Raw genomic sequence first — 26,476 nt, forward strand, 5'->3', positions numbered from 1 at the left:
GCGTGTGTCTTATCTGGCCCAATCCCCCAATCCGATCCAGCCCAATACCCACTTGGTTACCTCATATGAGCGAACTGGATTCTCCAAACGGATTTGTGAACGCAATCCGCCGTCCATAAATCCATGTCAAAGACAAAAAATAGTAGTCACAGCACTGTGGTCAAGATTGCAGACAGTTAGTTAGTTCATCATGCCACTATCAATGGAAAAAAGTTTAGATTCGCTTTAATTAAATTACCCAAAGCACATGGACTTTGGTCCCACGAGCAGCACACCTGACACAGATAATTATACGATCATTTCAGTCTGTATAGAAAGTCAAGGTCGATTTGGATAAGCGTTTCCCAAGGACAACGATAGATATGTATTGTAGAGGAATGCCTATGAGCCTTTCTGTCAGATTAAGTGTTTATAAACTCGAATAAATATATACAATATTAATGGCCAATAGGTTACAGATTAAAATGGTATTATGATTATATTGATTACGATTTGAATAAAGCATGAAATGTAACTTTAGTTTAGCGAGGATATAATGAAACATGTATTTATCATAACTGTTGAGATAGGTGGTAAACTGATTTCCCAAAAACCGCAACCCAGAAATGGTCTAAACACTTCCTAGAATTTGAATAATCACAATCGAGACACACGGCCTCCACATTTCAAGGAGGTAAACAAAAAAAAAAAAAAAGAGTCGATAAACCCGCTGAAGGAGCATAATCAGCCTTATTTCATTTACCATATCAGGCAATCGTATCTACGATCCAAGAGGCCACTTGCCCGTGTCTATTGAGATCGAGTGGTGGCATTCGTTTGGATTGGATGACACTCACTTCAAATGGAGTGCGGAACCATCGATAGGGAAACCATCTGTGAGGAGCCAAAATTGGTTTGCTTGGTGTGGTTGGGAGCACCCTGGGTACTGGGTGGGTACTTGTCACCTTAACTTACCAATCCGAATCTTATCTACCGCTTGCAGATTACCCAGTTCACTACCTATTGACCAGCTGGCTTGCTCTACTAATTTACCATCACAGGAAACCATTGTAAAGTAAGTGTACCAAAAGTTTTCCACCTAAATGGAATACAAATCTCAGTGGTCTTCGGGATCCATAAATTAGTTGATAAGCTCGTCTGCAGGGCAAAATCTGGAACTGTAAACTGCCATTTTGAGTTCGATGAATGAATATGAATGAATCACTGGATTCGGTTACCGGGGAAAATCATGAAAAAAAAATGAACATAAAGATTACAAAATCTTACACTTTATGACAAAATATGGTTAGGTTTTGATTAAAAGTAATCATATTTCTAAAATCTTACATATAATGTCACGAATCACTGAAATCTGAGAATATAATCTGTGGCAACATTATCTAAAAGGGGGTAAGTCTCTCAAATGCCCATGCAATTGTAGCAAAGAACATCGTAAGTTTTCCTTTTCTTTTAGCCTTGATGTGGACTTTGCGACCCCCCACTGAAGGTCTTTCGTACTAGTCAGTCGATTAGGGTGGACCTTTCGTTGCTTTCACTAAACACCTGTCCAATTTAATGGCTATTCTTCGTGTTAAATTAGAGTACGGAATTGAAACTTTTAAGTCAATTAACCAATTTCCATTGGTTAACATTGATTACATTTTGTAGTAGCAATAATTCCTACCTGTGCTTCCATAGAACTTTGGTCCACCTTAGATGGAGCTATCAGAGATCGAATTCTATTCAATTCGATTTCGATTCGATGCGATCACCACACATATGTACATATATCCCTCGGACTTAGCACCTCAATTGGCCGGCACTTGAAACTGTTTTCCAGACATTATTTATAGATCTTCCAGGTGACGATGGCAATGGTTGATAATAACGGATAATTCCCTAAACCGCACCATATGTACATACATATATGTACATATGTACATAGGAAGAGCGGTACGGACTTCGCACCCAAACAGCCGTAGTTCTCCCGATTTCCGCCTGGCGATATAGGTGCTATGTTCCAGTTAAGAGAAGCGTAGCTTAAGTGGCTATAAATCCTTCTACGAATGTGAATCATATCGACCCAATAATTCAATGGTGCTCTCGATTCTGAATTCCCCAAACATAGACGCAACTGCTGCCTTATCAACAACTACGATTCCATTGGGTTATATTTAAATTTGTGGAAGAAGTGCATAGTATATTTCGATTATCGAGCATTATTTTTGGACAGTGATCGGACATTCCGGCAATTTATATAATCATCGATGATTAGTTAGAAATGAAGCACCCACTTGTGGTATTCAGATCCACTTATAAAATATAAAAAAAAAAACATCCGCCCATAAAAAATCAAACCCAATGATCATTCATTTTAATTTCATAATTTTTATTTAAATTAATTTATTTTACACTTTCAAGCAAAGTATTTAGTTAATTACAATGTTGTTGGTTTTTTATTTTGCTGTTTTTGTTTCGCTTGGTTTGCTGTGATTTTGGATCAATACGACAAAAACAGAGGGGAAATAAAGTAGGAAATAGAGATTGGTAGAAAACAATAATAATATTAATATTTATAATCATCGTAATAATAGTAAAAAAAAATATTTATATATTTACGTTTAATCATACACTCGAGTGTGTGTGTGTTTTTTTTTCGGGGACTTGGGGGGTGGGGGGTATTAAATTAATGAAATCTGATAGAAAAGTTAAAGTCATCTTACTAGCTTACCTTTCGCACTATTTTACAAGTAGGTATTATGTCATAACGGTTTATCATTATCATTTATCGTTATCGTAATCATTAGCATAAACATTATCGTACTCATTATTATTAATATTAGTTATTAGTATCAATCGTTTTCTTTCGTTTTGTTTTACCATTTCATTTCATTTCTCTTGATTTTGTTGTTGTTGTTGTGTTTGTTGTGTTAGAACTAGTTTTTACTAAGGCTTGGTTTACTTTACACTTGACTTATCTATCCTTCGCATCCTTTGTGTTTTGTTGTTTTTCTTTTCGTTTTCGTATTTTTTATTCATTTTCTTATTTCCCCTCTCGAGTTCTTTTTTTTTTGTGGGTTTTCTGTGTTTTTGTTATAAGAAATAACATTTTGTATGCATAATAATAAACGCGTTTAGCAAAGTGCTTCGTCTTCGGTTAATGTTTTTATCTTGTGGTTTTTGTTTCTTTTCTGCATTTCCTTTGCATTAAGAATAAATGTTCATTTATAATTTACAATTGTTGGCTTAACTATGTTATGTTATATATATATATATATATATATATATATGCATATATATATTTCCCGCTCTCGTGTGATCGATCGTACCTATATATGTATATAAATGTGTATATAGCGCTGGTTTTAGACTAAGGCTTAAAGTCTAGGTATCATCCGGTTAATGCGTTTTGTGTTGCTTCTAAGTTTTCTGGTTTTCTGGCTTTCGGCATTTTTTTTTTTTACTTCCGCTTTCTTCCTCTTCATCATCATCATATATAATTGTAATCACAAATAGTTTTGGAATATGCTCTCTCTTTCTCTCTTTCGTTCGCTGTTTCCTTCGCTCTCACACACACAAAACGGTTAAAAAACGATAATTGATGTGTCTTTGCCACTCGCACTCGCACACTCACTCTCTCGCTCGCTCTCTTTCACACACATAACTTTGTTCATTGCTGTTGACTGTGTGAGGTTTAAAAAAAAAACAAAAACAATTTGCAGAAAAGAGACGGCAAGCAGCTCTTTCTCTCCCTCGCTCTATCATGATCCTTCTTATTTTTGGTTACTATCGTGGGCTTAATTAATAATTAAACGCTGCGCCCGCTAATCCGATAACATATTTTCCTTTATTTTTTATGATTTATAAATTTTGCACCAGCACGCGGCGACTGCGTTTTGAAGGCAGCGTCTTGTTATCGCAACATTACCGATCAACGATTGTCGATAATCAATTACCGATCATTGTTCCATACGTTAAAAGTACAAAGGCATTCGGCGGCAGAGCCCAGTGACTTGAGTATGTTTTCGTTTCTATATAATAATATATATTTAAAGTTGCTTTATTTTAAGTTTTTGTTTTTTTGGTGTCTGTTTAATGTTTTTTTTTTTTGATTGTGTGCAGCGCAGCGTGGGTTTCGCATCCTTCTTGTCCTTATATTTTTTGTTATCGGTTTTATCGTTGGCAGGCGCAGCTTTTTTTAGTTGGTTTTCCCATTTTTTTTTTGTTTTTGTCTTTCGCTTAGCTAAGGAAACTCTGCGCGTTTCGTTTAAAAACACTAACTAAAAGTATATATCCCGATATATATATATATATATATGTATTTATTTGCCATATGTGTGTGTGTGTCGCGGTGTAGATCGATCCTTATATAAACGACATAACCGATTGTTACGATATATGAATGCTCGGCTTACGAACTAGGCATTGGATTTAACCAACTTTCGCGTACGAGTGACCTACTACACCTATCAGTAAGTAATCGGTAAATATATATATATACTATTATTAATATATATATATTTATATTGTGTTTACTTGTATTCGTATGTTTGTGTGTGTGTTGGGTATTTACAATTATGTTAGTTACTTGCTGATGTCGCAATTGAAGGCATTTTTATGCGCAGTGAATAAGTATCCTAGTATCTAAAATTTACAAAATCCTCTCCTGCTCATCTACTGTCTCGCTCTCTTGCTGTCTCCTGTCTCTTTCTGTTTCTTGGGCGGCGGCAACTGGTAGAATGAAAACAGTTTGAAAACGAAAACAATAGCTTCCACATACCATCTTAGATGTACGACACAGAACAAAAATGATATATCCATCCGATTAATGAAATAAACCCAGTTAAAAACTACAGGCTACGTCTAATAAATAGTGATAAACCTAAATCGCGTTTAAGCCTAAAAGTCTATAGCCTAGATGGTATTTGTTTTATTTTAGCGTTAATAAATAGCAATCAATCCTGCGTACCCCGTTAAATATCCTGCTGCTTCCTGCTTTTGAGACAAATGGGGTTCCTGGCGCTCCCCTATATCCTTTACTTTTCGCTATCACAAAATCAAATACTAAGTAAAACGTTAAGTTATGTACACATAGATCGAAAATTAAATGAATGTATAATAATCGAAGAATTAGGAACGCGCACAGACACACTCGCACGCATGCACGAACGCACGCACTCACACACACACATGGGGCGGGGTCCTTAGCTAAAATCGTCCTTAAACAATATAAACAATCAATCGTGAACAATTTGTTAGAAATTACAACACTAATTTGTTGTCCTACGTATGCATATATGTTGTAAATGTTAGTTCCTTAATTAGTTCAAGTACCCTAAAACTGTTTTCAAAGCATTTTGGCTATTGCTATTTTGTTGCACTTGTTAATCATCATACTCCTCTTTCGTATCGCTAACCCGTCCATCCATCTGTTTGGTGTTTCGTTTGCTACTATCGTATCCTGATTCTTGATTCTCCTAATTGCGTTCTCCTTCTCCTTGTCAATCTCGTTCTCGTCCTCGAACTCCTCGCCTCATCATCCACATTTCTACTTATTGTTGTCTGTCAATTGGAAGTGATTTTTAGATTTGGATTTCGATTTTGTGCTCAGATGAGGTGAGACTTCCCGTTATCAATTTCAATTTCAATTTGGAGTTCGAGTTCGATTCCGATTCAGATTTAGATTTAGATTTAGATTCAGATTCTTATTCTGCTGTTCGATCTGTGTATAAAAATATGTATTTACTCTATGCGTGTTCCCAATTTGAAGCTCCTATAAGGAGCACTTAATCAACTGCCGATCGCCAACAGGCACATGTTCACTATAGGCTATATATTTCTTGTGCGGATGCGGATGCGGATGCAGATGCGAATGGTCGGGTGATTTGGGTCGCGTCGTTGTTGTGTTTGTTGTTGTCGTCATCGCTCAACTGGCTGCTTACAACACTACAAGGGTACAAAAAACTTAATTCAACTGTACAACATGCTATATCTGGTCTGTCTCACAATCATGACAGACTTTCAACAGATTTGCGAGTTGCGTTTGCTTTCTAGTGGCGGAGTCACGAAATAAATAATGTTACTTTACTAAACATTCCGATGTAAGTCACTAAGGAAAGGTTATTAGCTTTCGCTCAACGTTTTAAACGTCGTCACATCGAGATGTCTATCTGTAGCTTCTTCTCCTAATCCCGATCCCTATGCTTTTTTTTTTTCTATATCTGCTTAGTGGAAACGAAGGAATCGCATTAATTAATACATGGTGTGTGTGTGTTTTGGGGGCATATGAAATATATGATATTATATATTTGCTAAATCGCGGACATAAAATGGAAATCGAATCATAATGCTCTGTCCAACTTTCGTCTTAAACTTAAATAATAAGGTATTTGTTAGTGGTTGTAATGGTGGGTCATCTTAATCTACAGTACACATTAGGCGCGATATTTGTTGATTTAATTATAACAATATACAATTATTTGTGGTGCCGTTTAAAAAAAAAAAAAAGATTTAAGTTAGTAATAGTTGTTAATTCGCTTAACACACACTGGTTATCCCTGCCGGTTGGTCTTCGTCGTCATCCCGTCTGCGGCTACTGGACACTCATTCATTCATTCAGTCTAGCCCTAGCCCTCTAGCCACATCGCCTACCAACCATTGTAGCTGGTGGTGGTGCTGGTGCTGGTGCTGCTGCTGTTGCTGCACTAGAGTCGCTCCACAAACTTGGTCAGCTGGTCGGAGGCGTCGGGCAGGGCTCCTCCGGCATTGCCGACGCCCACGTTGCCGACGTTAACGTTAACGCCAACGCCAACGCCGACACCGACTCCGACGCCAACATCCTGCGGCACTCCTGGCAGTGGCGACTGATGATGCATGCCATGATTGTGCATGCCGTCATGCGGTGGTCCCTGCGGCGCTGGCGAGTGACTGCTCATCACATGGTGCGGCGAGGGCTGTGCCCTAGGCGAGGCGGATGGAGCAGCACGTGGCGATGGAGCCGAACGTGGCGATGGCGTTGGCTGCGGGGAGCGAATAGGCGGCGACGAGCGGGCCGATTGCATCAGCTGCTGCTGCAGAGAGTGCGGCGTCGGCGGACCCATCACCTGAGCATTGGGTCCGCCAACCACCGCCGACGGATTCTGGGCATTCGCATTTGGCATTGCTACCTGCATCATCTGCTGCTGCTGCAGCGGTTGCTGTTGCTGCTGTTGCTGCTGCATACCCGGCGGCATGCCAACGCCCATCTGCTGTTGCTGTTGGCCGGGTCCTGGTTTCACGCCCACGCCCACTCCGACGCCCACCTGGCCCTGCTGCTGTTGCAGCATATTGGAGGCAGCCGCGGCATTCGCCATCGAGTATTGATCGCCACCGGGCACCGTGCCGGCACCTCCGGGCACTCCGCCCACACCGACAACGCCGCCTGCACCACCAGCACCACCCGCATTAAAGTTGCCCGCTCCACCTCCGCCACCGGGGAACTGTTGCTGGCCGGGACCAGGTCCCGCTCCGCCCATGTGCGGGCCACGCTGGCGCTGCGGATACGGTGGCGGGTACTGGCTCATTTGCATGTAACGCATCTTGTTCCAGTTTTGGTTGGGCACCTGTGTTGAGGGTGGAATGTTTTCTCAGTATAAAAACGGAAAATCATAGGGCTAACAAATAGTAATACAAATAATAATAAATAATATGAAATAATAATACAAATAGTAATCAAATAATAAGACTGCTAAAAATTCGTGAACTTAAAGATTTAAAATTGCTTAAACAGAGAATATAATTTAGAACTAAAGTTTTAAAATAAAAAGGCTCATTCATGTACTATTGTTTCTGGGCACTTACCATTCCTCCCTGAGTAGAAACGCCTGGCGACATGTTGGGCGGAAGACTCTGCAGCATACCCAAGGCATTGGGCATATTGGGCATGCGCGTGGGAAGTCCAGAACCTGGTCCTCCGGGTCCACCTTGTTGCTGCTGCTGCATGAGATTAACCTGCTGCTGTTGCTGCTGCTGGTTGGGATTCATCTGCTGTGGACCGCCGCCGCCCTGCTGCTGGTTCATCATGTGCTGCATCTGCTGTTGCTGCATCACCTGTTGCTGTTGCTGCTGCTGCTGCTGCTGTTGAGGATTTTGCGGTCCGTTACCGGCCTGCTGCTGCTGTAGGGCTCCACCTGGGCCAGGTGCTCCTCCGCCCGCTGCCGCATTGTTCTGCGACTGCTGGCGCTGCTTGATGATCGCCGCCATGATCTGCGGATTCTGTTTTAGTATGGCAAGGATGTGCTGGTTGCTCTCGTTGGTGGGATTGTTCTTAATCTTTTGCATAATCAGGGCGAGTTGTTGCGTATTTAGACCGCCCCCAGTCGCACTTCCACCTCCACCTCCTGCTCCGGGAGATGGACGCACTCCGCCAACAGTTCCGGCCATTGGTGGTGCTCCCATGCCCATTCCCATTCCTCCATGCTGTCCGCCGACTGGCATTTGGCCACCTCCCAGTTGGTTGGGTCCGCCCAGTCCGCCCATCATCTGTTGCTGTTGCTGCGGCGGTATCAGATTCGTTTGCATCACATGGGTGGGTTGGCGCATGCCGCCGGTATTGTTGGCATAGCGGGCTTGTGGATTGCCACCGCCGGGATTGGCACCTCCGCCGCCGGCTCCGCCACCGCCCCACTGATCCATGGACATTAGATGATTGACATTCATTCCGGGACCGGAAATGGGTGCACCGGGTGTATTGCCACCACCCGAATTCAGTTGATTAACACCCACTCCACCAACGCCTCCGACGCCAACACCACCGACACCTCCAACTCCAACGCCCATGCCACCAAGTTGATTAACAACATTTTGGTTGGGCCCAGCGCCGCCCATTGGTCGATTCATTACGGGCGGCGCCATGGGTACGCCCTTGCCGAAGCCACCGCCATGCGATACCTGCTGACGAGCTGCCTCTTCCTGGACCTGCTTCACCACTTGTAGGACATTTGGAGACGGCGAGTGACCGCCACCAGGTTTCATACCTATACCTGGTTGATGCGGATGTGGTGATGTCATTCCACCCATTCCACCGGCTCCCGCTCCTCCTGAAACAGGCGATGGAACTGCCACGGTAGATGGCGACATGCCACCCGCCCCTGGAGGCAGTATACCCGCCTGGCCGGGGATCACCTGTTGGCTAACTGCCACACCGGACATGCCCACCACGGGCACTCCTCCAGAGACGACGGTCGGACCGCTTACTGCAGCTGGGCCTTGCAGAGCCGCTGGAGCTGCTGTACGCGACATGAGCGCCACACGGCGACGCAGCAACTGCTGCTGCTGGAATCTGGGTACGAGAAAGAGAGAGAGAGAGATATATGGTTAAGATTGACATAAACAAATCTATTAATCGATGCAAACTTACTTCTGCTGTGACTGCTGCTGCTTGAGCTTGTGCTTGATGTTGGGACAGAACGGCACGGGGCACTTCTGCTCCTCACAGTTCTTCGCGTGATAGCAACAGAGTGCGATAAGCTGCTTGCAAATGGGGCATCCTCCGTTGGGCTTGCGCTTGCAGTTCTTCGTATGCTGGACAACGAGCTTCATCTTCTGGCACGATGGCAGGCGGCAGTTGGCATCGCGACACTGGCAGGCGTGCGCCAGCGATTGGATGCAACGCTGGATGGATTGCTTGCGGGCCTCCTGTGGATTAGCCTGCTTGTGATCCGCCAGCGCAGAGCCGTCGTCGATGTCGAAGCCGAGCTTCTCCATCTTGTGCTGATGGCCAACCTTCTCCTTGCACACGATACACAGATCGAAGTCCTGCGGAAAATAGCGTCATATTAGATATTGTACAGAAATGCTTCTTTGTGTGCAATACTCACATCACAAACAGTACAGTGGTAGCGCGTCTCCACGGCCGTCTTGCAGTGGTTGCAGGTGTAAACAAACTTGTCCTGACCCTGGTTATGCAGCTCATACAACATGGACAGAGTGGAGAATTGTGCGCGCCGCAGCGACGAGAACTCAAAGTGCTTGTCGCGGGCGAGCGTGAGGAAGGCATCGCGTCCATCCATCAGATCGCATGTGAGCAGCGGATCGGGATCCTGGATGGGCTGTAAAATTTAATGGCAATGTGGTTAGTTAAGCTACCCAAGGATCCTCAGAAATAAAATCATGCACACTTACCGCTAAACTAGCTGCCGACTGCGCCGAATGCAGACGGATAACGAAGAAGACCTCCTTGTGCTTCTCCATGGTCGCATATATCTTTGTGGAGAGATCATTGCCCGACTGATGTTCGTTGGACTTTTTGCTGTTCTTACGCTGCGCCGCTTTCGATTTGTTCGACTTTTTGGCCTTCTTCTGGCCCTTCTTTTTGCCATCGCCGCTTACTTCATTTTCCTCGATAGAGAAAAGCTGCAGGAGTTGAGAAGAGATTACGTTAGATTTGTAAAACAGCTTGATCTACAACTATGTATACAAACTATGCAGTTATTATTCTCGTTTAACAACTTACATTTGCCGCAGCTGCTGCTTCCGCGGCCTCGGCCTGTTTGCGCTTCTCTTCCTCCTCCTGGTCCAGTTCCTTGATGCTCTCCTCCAGCACATTGGGCCAGAAGTCGCCCTCAAAGTAGGGCAGCTCTGCGGCAGAGCCCAGTTTGTCCTCCATCGCCTGCTTCAGGATATCCTTGTAGTCCTGTATGATGCGCTCGATCATTCCCTTGTCAAGCATCTTTTTGTACCACTCCTGCAGGCGCTTGGGCTTGGGTATCTTCTGGTCCGTGGGATGGCAGTGAAAGATGTAGTCATCGCCCTCGGATGGCGGACAGGCCCAGATATGGGCCATTGTGTAGCCCAGCTGTTTCACGTAGTCCATATAGCCGAGCAGGATTTCGTGATATACCGCTGTACGGTACTGTCTTGGCCGGAAGAAATGAACGGAATCCAAATAGGCAATATACACACGCCGCGTATTCGGCGCCGGGCACTCGGATCCATACTCCTGAACGTGCATGCCAAAGAAGCACACATCGATGCCATCCACCTCCTCGAAGGCAAAGAGCGCTTTGGCTCGGTATGGGAACTCGTTCATCATCTCGCCCTGCTCGACGAATCGTCGACGCATGCCGGGCTTCACCTCTACACACTTGTCCGATGAGCTGACCACACGAATGTGCACCTCGCCGGCACCAGCCTCCTTCTTCTTGAGGAAATTATTCACCCGCGTCTCTATGTACACGCCCAGCTTGGTGGTGGGCAGGCGTTTCGCATTGAACTTGTTCTCCTTCCGCTTTGAGTTCTTCTTTTTCAGGCAGTTATCGCACACGAAGCCACCGGGCCAGATAGAATCCAGCCAGAGTACGCAGATTTGGTGCTGTTTGCGTCCGCACTCCTGGCAATTGACAAACGGCTCCAGTTCGAGGTGATCGTTCTTCATCTCCTTGAACTGATCCTTTTTGATTTGGCTGGATAAGAGAATGGTAAAGGGTTTTGCATCATTCATAATCTTATTCAGCTTACTAATCTATTGAAACTCATTTATGAAGCCCGCTTTGAATATCATCTTCTTCAATTAAAACCAGGCTTGAATGTTTACAAAATATTAAAACGAAATTCAAATATATTGTGGTATATTTCTCATGAAGCTTAAGTATGGATTGGTTTACTCAGGAGCAAGTTTTAAGAACTTGTGCATCTGCGAACCTACAATTGTACTCATCAATACTATGATACTGTAATATTAATTATCTTATGTATCAACTATAATCCCGTTCCCTTTCTTATATGATACAAATCTAAAAATTGTATGTATATTCATTGGGTTTGTATACTCACGTTTGCGATTGCAGTGGATCGTCGCCCAGTGTGACCGTATCGCCCTGGATGTCGTTAAAGCACTTTTGGCAGTAGGTGTATCTATTTGAGGCGACACCGTATTCCTTTAGACTGTTGATTTTTGTTCGATTGTTCGATTGCGTTTGTTTTTATTTTGTTTTTTGTTTACGATTTTAGTTCATTTATGGACGAATTTTGAAGATGGCAGCCAAAAAGGGAACACAACAACACAGGCGTGTGTACAGGTGTATGGGTGTACAGGTGTTCGGATGTACGAATGTAAAGGTGTGCGTGCAAGCGAGATGGTTATATGCATTTAGTCAATTGCGAGAGTGTGTGGGTGGTTTGATTTTTTTTTCGTTTGTCCATGTTTTTGTTGTCACACACACACACACACACACACACACACAGAGATTTACAATTTAATAAAGACACGCAATAATACAGTTATGAGGTGACACATATTAACAGGTATTGTATTATTATTTTTTGTTTTTGTTTTGCAGTTGTCGCCGGGGGAGAAAAGAAATAAAAATAAAAGAAAAGAGAAAGAAAGGAAGAGAAACAAAAAGAGTGATTGATTTGGATTAGCATTTTTGTCACATTAATACAACATTTAGGGGGTACAATCAATATAAATATATAAGCTCTAATATCCCACAAGTATTACGATTATTAATTACAATAGACAAATCGGGATATATTCTAAGCAATTCACACGATCTGTTTTACAACATTTTTTTTGTTTATGTACACACAACTACTTTTGAATTCTTAATGTATCAATATCTATGAGATTGTTTTACTTCTATAAGATTGGATCTCTCTTGAGTTCTTTGTATTTGGACTTTAAAACAGATCTTGCATTTTAAATACCAGGAGATAAAATATCCCAAAAACGGTTTTCCAAGTTCAAAACTACTTATGGTAGTCTCGGGATATTTAAACTCATTAATAGATTCATGATCAGATTTCTTAGATTCCTATAAGGTTTTAAATTCCCTGTTTTTGTTTCGTTTGGCTCGGTTCCGACTATTCGAAATTTGTGGAATGTTATGGATTGAATCCAAAATATTTAATGGCCATGTAGGAGAGATCGGGAAATGCAAAAAGTCTCAGCAAAAGCGGCGATTTCAAGGGATAATAAAAGTATGTATAAGAGTATATATCTAAAGATAATACAAATTTTCTTGTGCATCGTGATTTTATCTAATTTAACACAGAAACATTTGCATTAAATCACACACACATAGAAAACACAGTAGAGAAAGAAGGGATACATAGGGTGATTAAGGATCAGGAATCAAAAATCCATCAAATTAGTGCACAAAACTGACTTTTTATACGGTAAAGATACTAAAAGATGCCATCGAACATCGAGCAAGCGGTTCATAACTAAATCACAGGACCTGTTGTTCTGGCTTTATAATTTTTTACACAATTTCAATACGAGAAGAGCCTGAATGAATTCGTTTGAAAAAGGCCGAAACAGTCCTCTGATTTTTCAATACTTTGAAGGACTCGCTGAATGGGAACATTCATAAACGAGCAAGCGGTTTAACTAAATTACATTTTACATCAAACAGAGAAACAGAAACGAAACGGAGCCAAGCAAAAAGATCCTCGACTGGGGAATATATGTGGGTCTCGAATGAAGGATCATCGGATCGTATCGATTCGAATCAGATCAACACATACCTGTTCTGGTAGCTGTAGTACTTGGCATCCCGCGGAATCGTGCAGAGCTGCTTGCCGTAGCAGCATAGCACCTGTGGATTGAATGTGTACTTCCTGCCGCAGCAATATCCCAGTGCCTGCATCACAGGATCAATCTCCGCCTCAAAGACTTCGGAAAGCTAATGGATGGATAGATGGAAAAGATACATAAGATACATATTACTTTTGATACCTTTGGGGATCTTGTCTTATGCCAGCGCTCCTACCTTTGTGCAATAGCGATAGACCCGCGATGTTTTGCGATTATACAGCCAGGCATTGTCGAACATCAGCCAAACGTCGTCCACATATTCCCAGGGATCACTGTACTTTCCATTCTGGATGTTGGTGCGTATAGTGCCCAGGTCCATGGGCTTCTTAACGATTTCAAAGTAATCAGGTATGCCCAGCGCCTGGGGATCAACTGGGTAGCGAAAGGGCACGGATTCGGGCTCCTGCCTGTAGAGCTTCTCTAGCGTTGGCAGGAGAGCGGTGCGCAGTTCCTCGGGATTGAATTCTGTATAAAAAAGAGTAAGAGAATATTAAAATCAAAAATTCCTTGCACTGCGAAAAACTTGTACTTACGGCACTTCTTTTTCTTGTCACCTGCATTGGGTGCCAGTGGCTCCGGTACGAGTGGTTTCGTCTCCGTCTTGGGTTTTATGTCCACAGCACCGCCTGTCGCTCCGCCATCGTGCGCACCATTTATGTTATCCTTACCGCCGCCAACACCACTGCCGCCGCCACCTTCGCCATGATGCTCTCCGGCTGTCGATCCTCCAGCCTCGTCCACATCCATGGCCTCCGTTTTGATCTTTACCTCGCCATCGAGTCCATCCTCCGTCTTGATCTCCATTTTGATCATGCTTGTTCCGTCGTTGTTCACATTCTTGCCCTTGCCACCACCCGTCGAGCAATCCATCTGCGAGCTATCGTTATTTCCGCCACAGCTGTCATCCATAAACTCCTTCTTGATATCATCATCTTGCTTAATGGAGTCCAGTTTGCCCTTGGAGGCCATACCGCCGGCATTTCCACTGCCACCACTGCCGTTCGTATTCTCGCCGGATGGCGAGGGCGTCTCATCGTCGTTGTCTCGCGCCGCAGCCTCCAGGGCAGCCATCTGTGAGGAGAGACTGCTGGAGCTGCTCATCATGCGACTGCTCGAGGATGTCGATGTGGTGGTCGTTGCTCCCGTTCCGCCTCCTGCCGTTCCTCCAGACATGAGGAGCAGTGGATTGCTAGCGGGCGTAGTGGATGATCCGCCTCCTGCATTGCCCCCACCACCACCACCACCACCGCTGCTGGTGGCCATCGTGGCCGATGTAGGAGTCGATACCGAGCTGAGTGGTGTACCCGAGCCCGCCGAGGAAGATGATGACGTGGAACTTGCACCCGCTGCAGTTGCTCCGCTGCTGCTATTGCTGCCACTGCCACTACTCGCACAGGTGGCTGCTGCTGATGCGGGCGTACTGCTCGCCGCTAATCCGGAGGCACTTGTCGCCGGCACTGGGGAAGCGGGTATGTAAGGAGGCGTACCCGGCCGATTGCTCAGCGGCTGTTGCATTAGACTGCTCACCGAGGGCGGGTTGTTGTTAGCACTACTATTATTATTATTGTTGGAGGGCGTGCCAATCGACGGGCCGTTGGACAAGAAGCCAGGCGATGGGCTCGGAGCTGAAACCGTTACATTGGAGGCGGATCCTCCAGTTCCCGGCGCTCCGGCCCCCGCATTCAGGGCTTCCAGACTCGTGGGCGTGGGCGGCATATTATTCAGCACACTGCCGGGCTTCTGTTGTTGCTGTTGCTGACCTTGCTGCTGTTGCTGCATTGGTGAGCTAAAACTGTTGCTAGTCGCCTGCTGCTGCTGTTGTTGCTGCTGCTGCTGCTGCTGTTGTTGTTGTAGAGGTGTTGAATTGCTAAATGGCGACTGCGGCAACAACATTCCCTGCTGCTGCTGCTGTTGTTGTTGCTGCTGCTGCTGGTGAATGTGACGCTGCTTCATGATTTCGCTCAGTTGAGGATTGGCGCCAGTGCCGCCGTTCGCATTAATGAACTGCTGCTGTTGCTGCTGTCCTGGCACCGGACTGGTGAGCACATTGGTCGTCTGGTAAGGCGAGAGCGCGGGATTGACCACCATGCCACCGGGACTGGGTCCTGGTGGACCGACCAGCATTTTGCCGGCTCCAGACCCTGGCGGTTGTTGCTGCTGTTGTTGCGGGAACTGCATGCGCTGTTGTTGCTGCAAGGCGAGCATGTTGCCACCGGGCGAATGACTGCGCATGGTAACCATATTGTTGGTCACTCCCACGCCGACGCCCAGGCCTGCTGCCGTCTGTTGGCCCAGTATTCCAGGTGGTCCCTGTGGACGCAGCTGCTGCGGCGGCATCACACCGCCCATTGGACTGATGCTTGGATGGATACAGCTCTGCAGAGGCTGCTGACCCTGCTGCTGCTGTTGTTGTTGCTGCTGCTGTTGCTGCTGGGGCAAGACTACACCGCCCGCTACACCAGCTGCACTGCCTGCTCCGCCAGCCGCTCCTCCAGCCACTGGATTCGCAACGCCCTGTTGCTGCATCAGCATCTGCTGATGCTGCTCCTTACGCTTCAGTCGCTTCTCCTCCAGCTCCTTTTGAATCTTGTAGATCTTCTCGGCCAGCAGGTGATAGTACTCCGATCTGGACTTGGCCATTTCGTACATGTCCTTCTCGACCTTTTCCGCGTATGAAACGAGATTATGCATCCGTTTGTCCTGCATGGTCGTAGGATCCGAGGTGGGGAAGATGGCCTGCACCAGTTTGTGGACGAGGTGGTTGCGCAGATCGGCGGTCACCGATTCCCGCCAGTCTTTCTCGTTGTCGCCCGGAGGTCCAGTGTTTCCGCCATTGCCACCGCCGGCACCTCCAGCTACACCGCCTGCATTCTGGTTGGGATTGCCCGCATTACCACTGCCCGTGGTATCGGCTGGCATCAGGACACTGGAACCGGCTGCCACTTGACCACCACTCGCCCCGGCGCCCGCTGATGCACCGCCCGCTCCTACGCCATGGCTCTGCGGATGCACTTGGGCCACCTTCAGTTGCTGCTTATCGTTGGCTCCCACGGCTCCGCCGGCAGCTGCACCACCGAAATTGGTATTGCCAAAGCCACCGACGTTGACAGAGAGTGGTGCTGGAATGTTGCCACCCAGCTGGGCGGGATTGGGTTGCTGCTGTTGTTGCTGATGCTGCTGTTGTTGCTCCACCATGGTGGCCAGGCCACCGCGTCGTCGATTCTGGCCCTGTTGCTGCTGCTGTTGCAGCATTTGTTGCTGTTGTTGATGCAGGCTGTTAACATCGTTCGGCAGAACATTTGGTCCACTTGGGCCGCCGGGACCACCTGGTCCCAGTACCCTGACGGCCGGCTGAGCGCCTTGAATGCGAATCACAGGAGGCAAACCCTGCTGCTGCTGCTGTTGCATACCACCTGCTACGACTTGCTGGCTCATGCCATCGAATCGACGGAGTTCCTGTTGCTGAACCTGTTGCTGGTGAACCTGCTGTTGCTGCTGCTGCTGCTGTTGGGTCAATTGTTGCACCATATCCGCAGGCGTTTTCGGCGCACCCGGTGCACCGCCCGCTCCCTGTTGCTGGGGAAGAACTATGGCAGTATTTTGGCCACCTCCCGGTGCAACCTGCTGTCCTTGCTTGCCATCCACTACCAGACCCGTCAGATTGGGCTGCTGGTTCTGCTGCTGCTGTTGTTGCTGCTGCTGTTGCTGCTGAAGATTACCGCCTGCTCCAGCCGCTCCACCACCCGCTCCGCCGCCACCTGGTGGCGCACCTCCAATTCCTGCCGGTCCGCCTCCTGGCGGCACATTCGCATTTTGAAAAACCGAATGATTCTGCCGGAAGGGATAGCAAATGACGCAGCCACTGTTCTGGCACGTTTTATAATGCAACAGAATTTGGCGCGAAGAGGCACAATGCTGCATGGTGCAGTCCTTGCTCTGTTTGCAAGTGCCCATGTGGGCCAGCACGGATTTCATCGCCTTGCAGTAGTTAACGTTGCACACTTCCCTGTTCGGATTCAGGTTCTCCCTGCGATTGCATTTGTGTGCATGGAGGAGCAGCATCAGTTGCTGCTGGATCTGTCGCTTACGGTCGTCGGGCACATCGCGATTGGCGCCACCAGGGCCGCTAGATTGTACGGCACCACCGGCTCCGCCGCCTGCCACTGCCGGCACGCCAGCCACGGTTCCTGCATTGGCCACAACGCCTGCTCCTCCGATTCCGACTCCCTGCTGCTGTTGCTGCTGCTGCGAGGTGCCAGGCTGCTGTTGCTGCTGCTGCTGCTGGCCGGGATGACCGAGCAGCTGGTTTGGTTGCGGAGGACGCGGGCCCATGGCTCCGGTTTGCTGCTGCGCCAGCATCTGCTGCTGCTGAGGATTCCCGCTTACCAGCTGCCCCGCGGGCCCTGATCCATCGCCGCCGAGTGTGGACATGGGCACCACTGTGCCAACGGGCCGATTACCCTGCGGCATGCCCGGTACGACGCCACCTCTTTGGGCCATCTGCTGGGCGAGAAGTTGTTGCTGCTGTTGCTGCTGCTGTTGCTGAGGATTGTTACCACCGCCTGGGCCACCATACTGACCCACTCCGTAGGGCAGACTGTTGAGTTGAGCTGCAAACGGACGGAAATCTTACATCAGCCATCGATTCAATTCCATGCTGGAAATACACTAGATCTGGCACTAGAAACTCACTCATTTGCATGTTCGGATTCTGCATGCGTGGTCCTCCGCCACCAGGCCCGTTTCCTGGCCCACCAGCTCCTCCAGAGGCACCCATGAGATGCGGGCCACGAAGCATATGCTGTTGCCCCACCATGCGTCCCATCATTGGGCCGTTCTGCATATGCATGCCTTGGTTTGCGGCAACGGCTCCTCCGCCGCCAGCTCCAACGCCACCAGCTCCTGCTCCAGGTCCTCCGGGTACTGAAACGGAATTGATCATCCCACCGCCGCCGCCGCCAGGCTGCTGCTTAAGATGATTAACCATGCCGCCCATGCCGCCGCCAACGCTGTTGGTCAGCACCATGTTTCCCAGATTGCCCTGCGCAATGGTGTTCATGCCTGCGAAAGATATAACATAATTTGGGTTTTCAGATAATTGTTGCTATATTCATTTGGTTGCATTGGCTAGGATAACTTGGATATCCAATTACAAGGAAGAACGATTAATCACCTGGTATGGCGTTCATGCCATTGTTGCCATTATTCGATATTGACATGGGCATTGAGTTGACCATACCCATCTGAGTGCCCACCACCTGCTGCATGCCGCCCTGGTTGGGTGACTGCAGGTTGGGCGACTTGCTGCCCAGCTGCTGCATGCCGGGCACCACCATGGCGCCCTTCTGGCCCTGCTGCTGCTGCTGGAGTAGGTGCTGCAGTTGCTGGTGTTGCATTTGACTGATTCTGTTGCCCGCTCCTGAGCCGTTGCCACTGCCGTCGTCGCCACCCGTTCCGGATCCGTTGCCGCCGCCGGCTCCGTTCATCTGGGAAGGCACAACGCCGACGCCAACAACACCGCCGACACCCACATTCACTCCAACACCGACTCCGCCTGTGCCAGAGCCGGGTCCTTGGGCTGCCGGCTTGTTGGGTCCGCCACCGGGATTTGGGCCGGATGTGGGATTTGTGGTTACACCGGAGGCGCCGCCACCTCCATTGCCACCGCCTGCTCCGCCGGTCAGCTGATCCGACCAGCCACTATTCGAGGACACCAGCTCATCGGGCAGGTTCTCCTCCAGAAAGTAAGAGATATCCGCTGGAGGAAGATACAACCAAATTGTTTTTAGCAAGGAATTTTCTTAAAAAAAAAAATAGTTGGATAGAATTAATTGCTTTTTCAATTCCGTAAGGAATTTATTAAAAATTATGAAATAACTGGAGAATACAAGTTTGATAAACTAAAACTAAAAGTTATTAACAAAAAAAAAAAAAAAATGAGAAATCGAATATTCTGGTTTCGGTACTCACTTGGATCCATTTTAACCCGCTTTTGGGGCGGTTCGTCTAAGTGATCGGCCATCATATAGAGTTAGTTTGATTCTTTCGATTCGGAAAAAAACAGAAACGCAGACGAAAAACGTTCGAAAAATCTGAGTAGTATTGTTTCTATTAGTTTATAAAGTTTTTCTGATTTTTCGCTTTTTTTTTTCACTAACTCTCCAATGATCCGTCTATGTTGGAGTTCGAGTGTGTTCTGATATTTTCGTTATTGGAACTTGTCAAATCTTCTTTCAGAAATTATTTGTCGCCTAGCACTTTGACAATTGTTGCACAGGTTGTTTGTTTGGTTAAGTGTTTAGTGTTTTAAGTTGTAGATTTCTTGATTAGTTTGGACACTTTGCAACACACGCACGCACAATACACAACACACAAAGAGGCACTCAAAAGGCGTGGCTGGCGAGGATTGGGATTTGGTTTTGGTATTGGTGTTTTGGGATCTTGTAATCGATGATGTTGGCGATGCTTGCACTTAATGATGATATTAACGCTGCTGCTCCGCTTTTTATTGCTAAGGATGTGGCTTCTGTTGTTGTTCTTGTTGCAGTTGTTGTTGTTGATTTAGATAATTCCTTTGCTAATTGCCGCTGCAACGACAGCAACAACGTAGCCGGCGCTATCGTCACCGCAACGTCAACGGATGGAGCTGACCACCACCACGTCGTCGGACCTGTGCCCGCTGATCCTTCTGCTCCCACACCCACTTCCACTCCTTCGCCTTTTCCCTCTCCTTCTGCCGCTTCCGCTGATCCTGGAGGATCGCGCAGCCACCACCGCCTTCTCGTTGCGGCGCCGTTGAGATCGTTGTCGCCGCCACTGGCGCTTTGGCCAGCAGACAACTTTTCCACCGCCTGGTGCTCCTCCTGCTCCTGCTCCTCTTGATGCTTGTTCTTATCCTGCGTCCGCTTGACCAGTACCTCTTCTTCTTCTTCGACTTCGGCCCTGCGCTTTTTTAGCTGCAATTTGTTTTTGCTGCTGCTGCTGATGCTGCTGTCGTTGTTGTTGTGGTTACTGCTGCTGCTGCTGCTGCCGTCGTTGTTCTCGTTGTTGCAATTGTTGTTTGTCGAACAGCAGCAGACACACGCGTGCATTTTGTGTTGTTGGGCCCCAAAAACACCAAAAGTTGACCTTGGCTGGGCGGCTCTTGTTATTGTTTGTTTGTTTGTTTGTCTGTTGTTGCCTGCCTGCCTCCACTGAGCGAAAAAGAACGGTTCTTGGTTTGGCTCTCTCCTCTTTCTCTTCCTTTTCTTTCCGCCTTTTTCTCCGCTATCTTACATATTTTATGTGATTTGTTTTTGGCGGCTTTTTGTTACACAGGAATATATATATATATATATAGATATTTTGACCATATATTATATATGCTTGTGTTTAATTTTGATTGCACTTGATTCGGTTATCGTTTACAATTAATAAGGAAAAAAAAGCAATTCACATTGTTGGCTGTTGTTGGGTTTGTTGTGTTTCGGTTTGTTTTTGTTGCTGGCGCGCTGCTGTTGTTTTTGTCGATGCTGATGTTGTTGCTGCTGCTGCTGCTGCCGACGTTTGCCGCTCTAGCATTACACATTAACTGCAAACGCACAAGAAGAATAATACACAGCCTATTAGATTATGTTGAATGGACGAACACAAATCGAAAGCAATATTTATTTATTTTCTTCTTTCTTTTTTGTAATTTAGCCGCGCGCGAGTGGACAGCGAAACCGAGGGGAAAATGGAAACAAAACGAAACTAAAATGCGACGAGACGTGCCGAAGACGGGGCGAAAAGGGAAGAACAACGAGAACAGTACCGAGAATTCTCTCGGTCTCGTTGCACTCATCTGTGTGCCGCTTGACGACCACTCACTCTCTCTCTCTCTCTTGTCTGTTCTTGCCTCGCAATTTTATTCGCCAATACTACCAGCGCTGTACTCGTTATTTTACTCGCAGACGTGTGTGTTGGCCTCTCGCTCTTTTGGCGCACACCACGAAAATGAAAATAATAATTTCATTTTGCCGCCAGTCCCCTAAAAAATATGGAAAACAAGTGCCGTCGTTGGCAAAAATATACTTTGAAACATGCTTAACATTTTTATGACAAATACATTTTTGGAAAAAAAATTTCACACCTTTACAGGTAATAAAAGTCAGAGCACTGCTTAAAAAAATTAATTGAAGTATCAGCCAGTTGCGGCTGTAGTCTATAGTCTAGTTTATAAATTAAATGGCCGAAAAAGTGGCCGTATTTTGGTTTTGCTTCCGCATTCGAGCGGCCATCATATGAAATTCAATTTGTTGGGGCGGCGAGTGGCGAGTGGGGTGCGAGCGGGATGACACTAGAGTGCAGTGGGGCTGGCTGACAAAAGCTTTCACACACTCACGCACGCACACATTTGGGGTTTGGGGCGCGCGTACAGAATTCTCACAGCGACGCCAACGCCGTTTTCACCACACAGTTACACACACGCACACTTCGAAAACAGCGAGTTCGTGCAAGAGCGAGCACGAGTCCGAGAGAGAAAGCATGCGATGGTATTAGTGCCAAGCGGCATTAGTGTGCAATATACACACGACGGTAAACGGCAACGAGTGCGAGGAGCATTGGAAAAAGAAAGAAAAACAGACGACAGAAATATATTCCATTTTTTTTCTGTGTTCGTTCGTCGTTTTCGTTTCGTTTTCTTCTTCACGTCGTTTCAAAGTTTCTATTGCAGAAATTTTTTGTGTTGTCTCCGCCAGAGCGTTTTTCATTTTTCCCGGCCCACACAAAAATCGCAAAAATATTTGGCGAAAATACGAAATTCAAGAAAATGCCGTAGAAAATTTGAAAAAAATTTCAGCCCGATTTTGGCCGGTATTTTTATTTTTCCACCGTCACCGATTGCCACGCACTAAATTTCTAACTATACTTTGCAATTTTGCCGAATTTCGGTTTTATACCATATATTTTTCACATTTTCCGGCGATTTTATAAAAATCCCACAAACTTTTTCGCAACACTAAAACAAAAAAATTTCAGTCCGCTTGTGTTAATCGTTCTCCGAGCCAAAAATGTTTTTGCTTCAGTGTGACCGCGGCTAGCCGTTCAAATACACCACCGAGCTCGGAAATACACTAAAATTGACTGTTTAACACAACACGCGAGTGGGCTCTCGTCGCTCTCGCGTGCTGTTTGGCCGCTGTTGTCGTACTGTTACGACCCGAAATCCATATAAATGCCTTTGCTAGCAGTCTGTTGGCCCCGTAACAGCTGTTAACCGCTGTCGGAACACTGTTTTGCTCTAGTCCCTCGCTCTCTGCGTCGGCGAGACCGCTCACGCCATGCGCTCCCAAAGAGCCGATACGCACACACGCGCACACATATGGCGCGCCAGATAACGAAGCAGCGAGTCCAGAGATGACCACATGATGACGGTGACACATTCGCCGATACTTTTATGCGGTCACTTGAAAATGTGCACAAAGAAGTTTTGTAAGAAACATCATTGGTTGGAGACCAACATCATTATGAAATGAATATTCTTTGCAGCGTTTTTGAGATCAAATAGGTATTCCAAAAAGATGTTTAATATGAATTAATAAATCAACATCTTGAATGAGTGCAGTTGTTTAGAATTTTTTGTTTAAAAAAGTATTTGTAGACATTAATTTTGAAAACGTTTGTCCATCGTAAAAATCTAGTTTAAAGTTCTTCAAAGGAAAAACGATATTTACAGAGGATCACGTAAGTAATCGAGTCATTGGATTTGCGCATCTCTGGTGGGTTCAGTGTTAGCGTGTTTTCCGTTCGCTCTTGCCGTGAGAGACAAAGAGAACGTGTGAGAGAGAGGCAAGCCGAAAAATCAGCCGCCGAAGGATACACTATCGTCGTCCTTGTCCGACGAACCGGTGGTCATGCAAACAACGCACAGAACAAATTAATTTTCAAATTGTTCAATAAATGTCCCACTTGCTTCTGTTGTTCCCCCCTTTCCGCTAGCGGAATTTTTTATATTCTTTTGGGGGCGCTCTTTCGTTGACTTTTCGAGCACTTTTTCGATTTTCGCGCGCTGTCGAACGGCAGCGTATTTATTTACAATTTTTTTTGTTAGCGGCCGCCGTTGTTTGTTGCAGATACACAGCGCACACATATAAGCTTGCACACTGATGCACACACACCGACACGTTGTCACCGAAATGAACGGGACGGCCATATGACTGGCTGGCGCTCGGTATGTGGGTGCAAGCGAGATACCGCGATCAAGACTCGAACGAGACGGGTCAGCGAGTGATACCGATTCTCTCTCTTTTGCGATTGGGAATAATGCCCGACTTTTTACACTACATGCGTTGGATCTGGTTATTTAATTATGCCATTTTTCTCAGTATATCGGCAATTGGTTGCATTAATTTTGCCGCAAAGTAAGGAACACAAACCGATAGTTAAGATCCAACGTCCCTGCTGCGCCTCGCGTGCACAATTTGCGCCAATTTCCCCCCTTTTCCAGTTTTTTTCAACCCAGCACCGCTCGTCTCTTCCTCTTCTTAACGTTAGCATTCGTACGAGGAACAGTGCTGTCATTGTGGCCGCTGTGTAGCTAAAAAGCGTAATTATTCATTATCTAGCTATCTTTTCGGATATTATTGTCATTTGCCTTTAATCTTGTGTATTTATATGGATGAAACGTGCTATAATAACAATGCAGAATGAAGAACTGAAGAGTTTCAAAACCTAAAAATAATTGGAATATAAAGTTTGGTTTTACAATTTGATAAAACTCTATTGTAAGTGGAGCGTAACATAGGGTAGAAAACAGTGCAAATCAAAGTACCTAAATGGAATACAAATTTTAGTTGTACAATTGAGTAAAATGAGCAAAGCGCCTATTTTGGATAATATTTGCTGTTTACAAGGGGAACATATTCATAATTTTCAGGTTTAGGTTACGCATATGTAGGCGTAAAGAAATAGCTATATTTGTAGAAGTGCATATGCACTTTATAAAAAATTATCCTACATTAACGTATTTTATTTGCTTTAAAACCTATCTGAGATATTCCAATAAGGTAAGTGCAGTAATACAATGTAAATAATTGCAAATAATGTTGTAACTAAATACGTAAACAATAATGTAGAAGTCCGGCTGAAAGCCCCAGCAGCTATAGCCGATATCTATATGATTTAAACTCTTGTCTGCAACGTTCTAATAAATAAATAAAATGCAAAATATAACCTATTGAGACAATACATTTATTTTATTTTTTTATATCATCAATCATCTACTGATTTCTTTCGGTGTATCGCCTAATCCATCTGTGAAATAGAAATGGCGCCACCTAGGTTAAGAAAAGATAAACAGTTGCCTTTAGTTGCATGACTTCCCGCTGGATGGTGTTCAAAAAGCTATTACATAAGGGTGGGTGTCATGGCTATTTGCTCTTTGGGTTATTGTATTCGCTGTTTAAAACTGCGCACACAAATAATATTTTAGATTTAATGTAAGACAATTTGTATCAATAAAAAAAAAACAAAGTGAGCTTCGGTATTTCGATTTAAATTTGTTTAACAAAGTAGGCATTGAACATAATTTCAATCACAAGACAACCGACCCACAAGCAAAACCCTCATTTCTACTTTGACTCCCAAAGAAAACACACAACGTAAAAATTATCGAATAACAAATACGTTTTGGAAAATTTAGAATAAAACATGAAAGTACGAAAGTCAAACCAGGAAAAGCCAAAAAAAAACAAAATAAGAAAAACAATACATAGATCATTTAAAGCTAAAAATAGGCTAGCTAATAAAGTGCCTCGAGCACGCACTTTAATGCTTATGGTGGAGAATGAGATAATGTATAATAAAAATATTAATGAACAATTACCTGCACGGGTTATTGACGATTCAGATCCGCCGAAAAGCAATACACCAGAATCCGAAACGTAATGTAAGTTGTGCATAGATTTAAAACTAAACTTGACATTCATAAACAAATTTATTTATTTTTTTTTTTTTTTGCTCGTTTCCATTATTTCTGTGTTTTTTAGTAAGCAACTGAGCTCCGTTTATTAGATATTAATTAAATATTTTTATTTTTCACAGGAATGGGTCGATTTCCCTAACCACCCAGCCAATATTGCCATAAAAAGAATTCATTAGACATTAGTTGATCCTTGTTTCCAAAATTCAAAAATTGCTGCATTGCGTTTAATGCTCTCATTGGTAAGCCAAGTGCGCTCCGCTATGTTAGATATTAAATAAATATTTGTATTTCCACCGACTAAAGCAAAGGACAATGGAGCAGCGGCAGGATCTAAAGGACACTAAAGAAAAAAGAACAGCGAACGCTCAATTTGGAATCGAACCAATTAGTTGTCCTTTGTGCTGGCACCTTTGTCGTCTGGATTTCGCAAATATCGTTTTTTTTTTCCCATGGACCATGGCCCATTTGCCACTGTTTTTTCGTTGGCCATTGCGTGTCCTGTTTCGGAGTAGAGGATCCTTTTCGTTGGTTTTCTCTACACACTTTTGGAACCGTGGATAGAGCGCAGCGGGGCGTGCGGTGCAAAGATCAGAGGAGCGGCCCGCCGCGGGGCGCTCTCAACCGATGATCATTTCGACACCCCATTTATGCGGCGTCCTTCGGTTCCATTTGGCCAGCTACTGTAACCATACACTGCTAAAAAAAATTGATGCATATATGTATATGTACGTTTTGCAAATTTATTGTTAATATATTATTATCAATCTGAATTTGTAATCTTTCCCTTTACTTTGTACTATCTACTATTTTCAGTTATATTTTTATTTTAATTATTTTCCACGCGCATTTCTCGACTATTTTTTCGAGTGTTGCAACAAGTGGCTCGAGTTCAGATATCTGGTTATTTCTTCGGTTCGGGCAAGTGATTTCCAGGGAAGTGTTAGTATCCCCTTGTTTCGGCACTCTTTCTTCAC

At 45.3% G+C, this 26,476-nt stretch overlaps 1 protein-coding gene and 1 long non-coding RNA gene across 5 annotated transcripts, besides 2 other annotated features; one reads left to right on the forward strand and one right to left on the reverse strand.

Moving 5' to 3' along the window:
* Positions 1-2,418: 2,418 nt before the first annotated feature.
* Positions 2,419-24,043, reverse strand: nej (nejire). Of its 4 annotated transcripts, none has more exons than NM_001201647.2 (14): positions 23,956-24,043; positions 19,529-21,128; positions 18,732-19,316; positions 18,251-18,619; positions 14,092-18,168; positions 13,734-14,023; positions 13,489-13,646; positions 11,791-11,901; positions 10,472-11,420; positions 10,141-10,371; positions 9,837-10,067; positions 9,377-9,774; positions 7,819-9,298; positions 2,419-7,580 (listed from the first exon to the last, which is right to left on the reverse strand). In NM_001201647.2, the coding sequence occupies exons 2-14, from the start codon at positions 19,581-19,583 to the stop codon at positions 6,684-6,686; spliced, it is 9,831 nt and encodes a 3,276-aa protein (NP_001188576.1). In that variant the 5' UTR covers positions 19,584-21,128; positions 23,956-24,043; the 3' UTR covers positions 2,419-6,683. The 4 variants fall into 4 exon arrangements, with proteins under 4 accessions (NP_001188576.1, NP_001259387.1, NP_001188575.1 ...); NM_001272458.1 differs by lacking the exon at positions 23,956-24,043 and adding an exon at positions 23,616-23,635 and having other exon boundaries at positions 2,650-7,580; positions 11,791-11,871; NM_001201646.2 differs by lacking the exon at positions 23,956-24,043 and adding an exon at positions 22,527-22,644 and having other exon boundaries at positions 6,492-7,580; positions 14,092-18,186.
* Positions 15,131-15,616: a mobile genetic element.
* Positions 15,713-16,134: a mobile genetic element.
* Positions 24,044-25,165: 1,122 nt separating the features above from the next.
* lncRNA:CR42657 (long non-coding RNA:CR42657) lies at positions 25,166-26,272 on the forward strand. The gene is made up of 3 exons (NR_123848.1): positions 25,166-25,466; positions 25,622-25,741; positions 25,806-26,272. It is a non-coding gene; the product is annotated as a long non-coding RNA:CR42657 (long non-coding RNA).
* The last annotated feature ends 204 nt before the right edge of the window (positions 26,273-26,476 follow it).

The sequence above is a fragment of the Drosophila melanogaster genome, chromosome X (assembly GCF_000001215.4).
Source record: "Drosophila melanogaster chromosome X".
Classification (NCBI taxonomy): Eukaryota; Metazoa; Arthropoda; class Insecta; order Diptera; family Drosophilidae; genus Drosophila; species Drosophila melanogaster.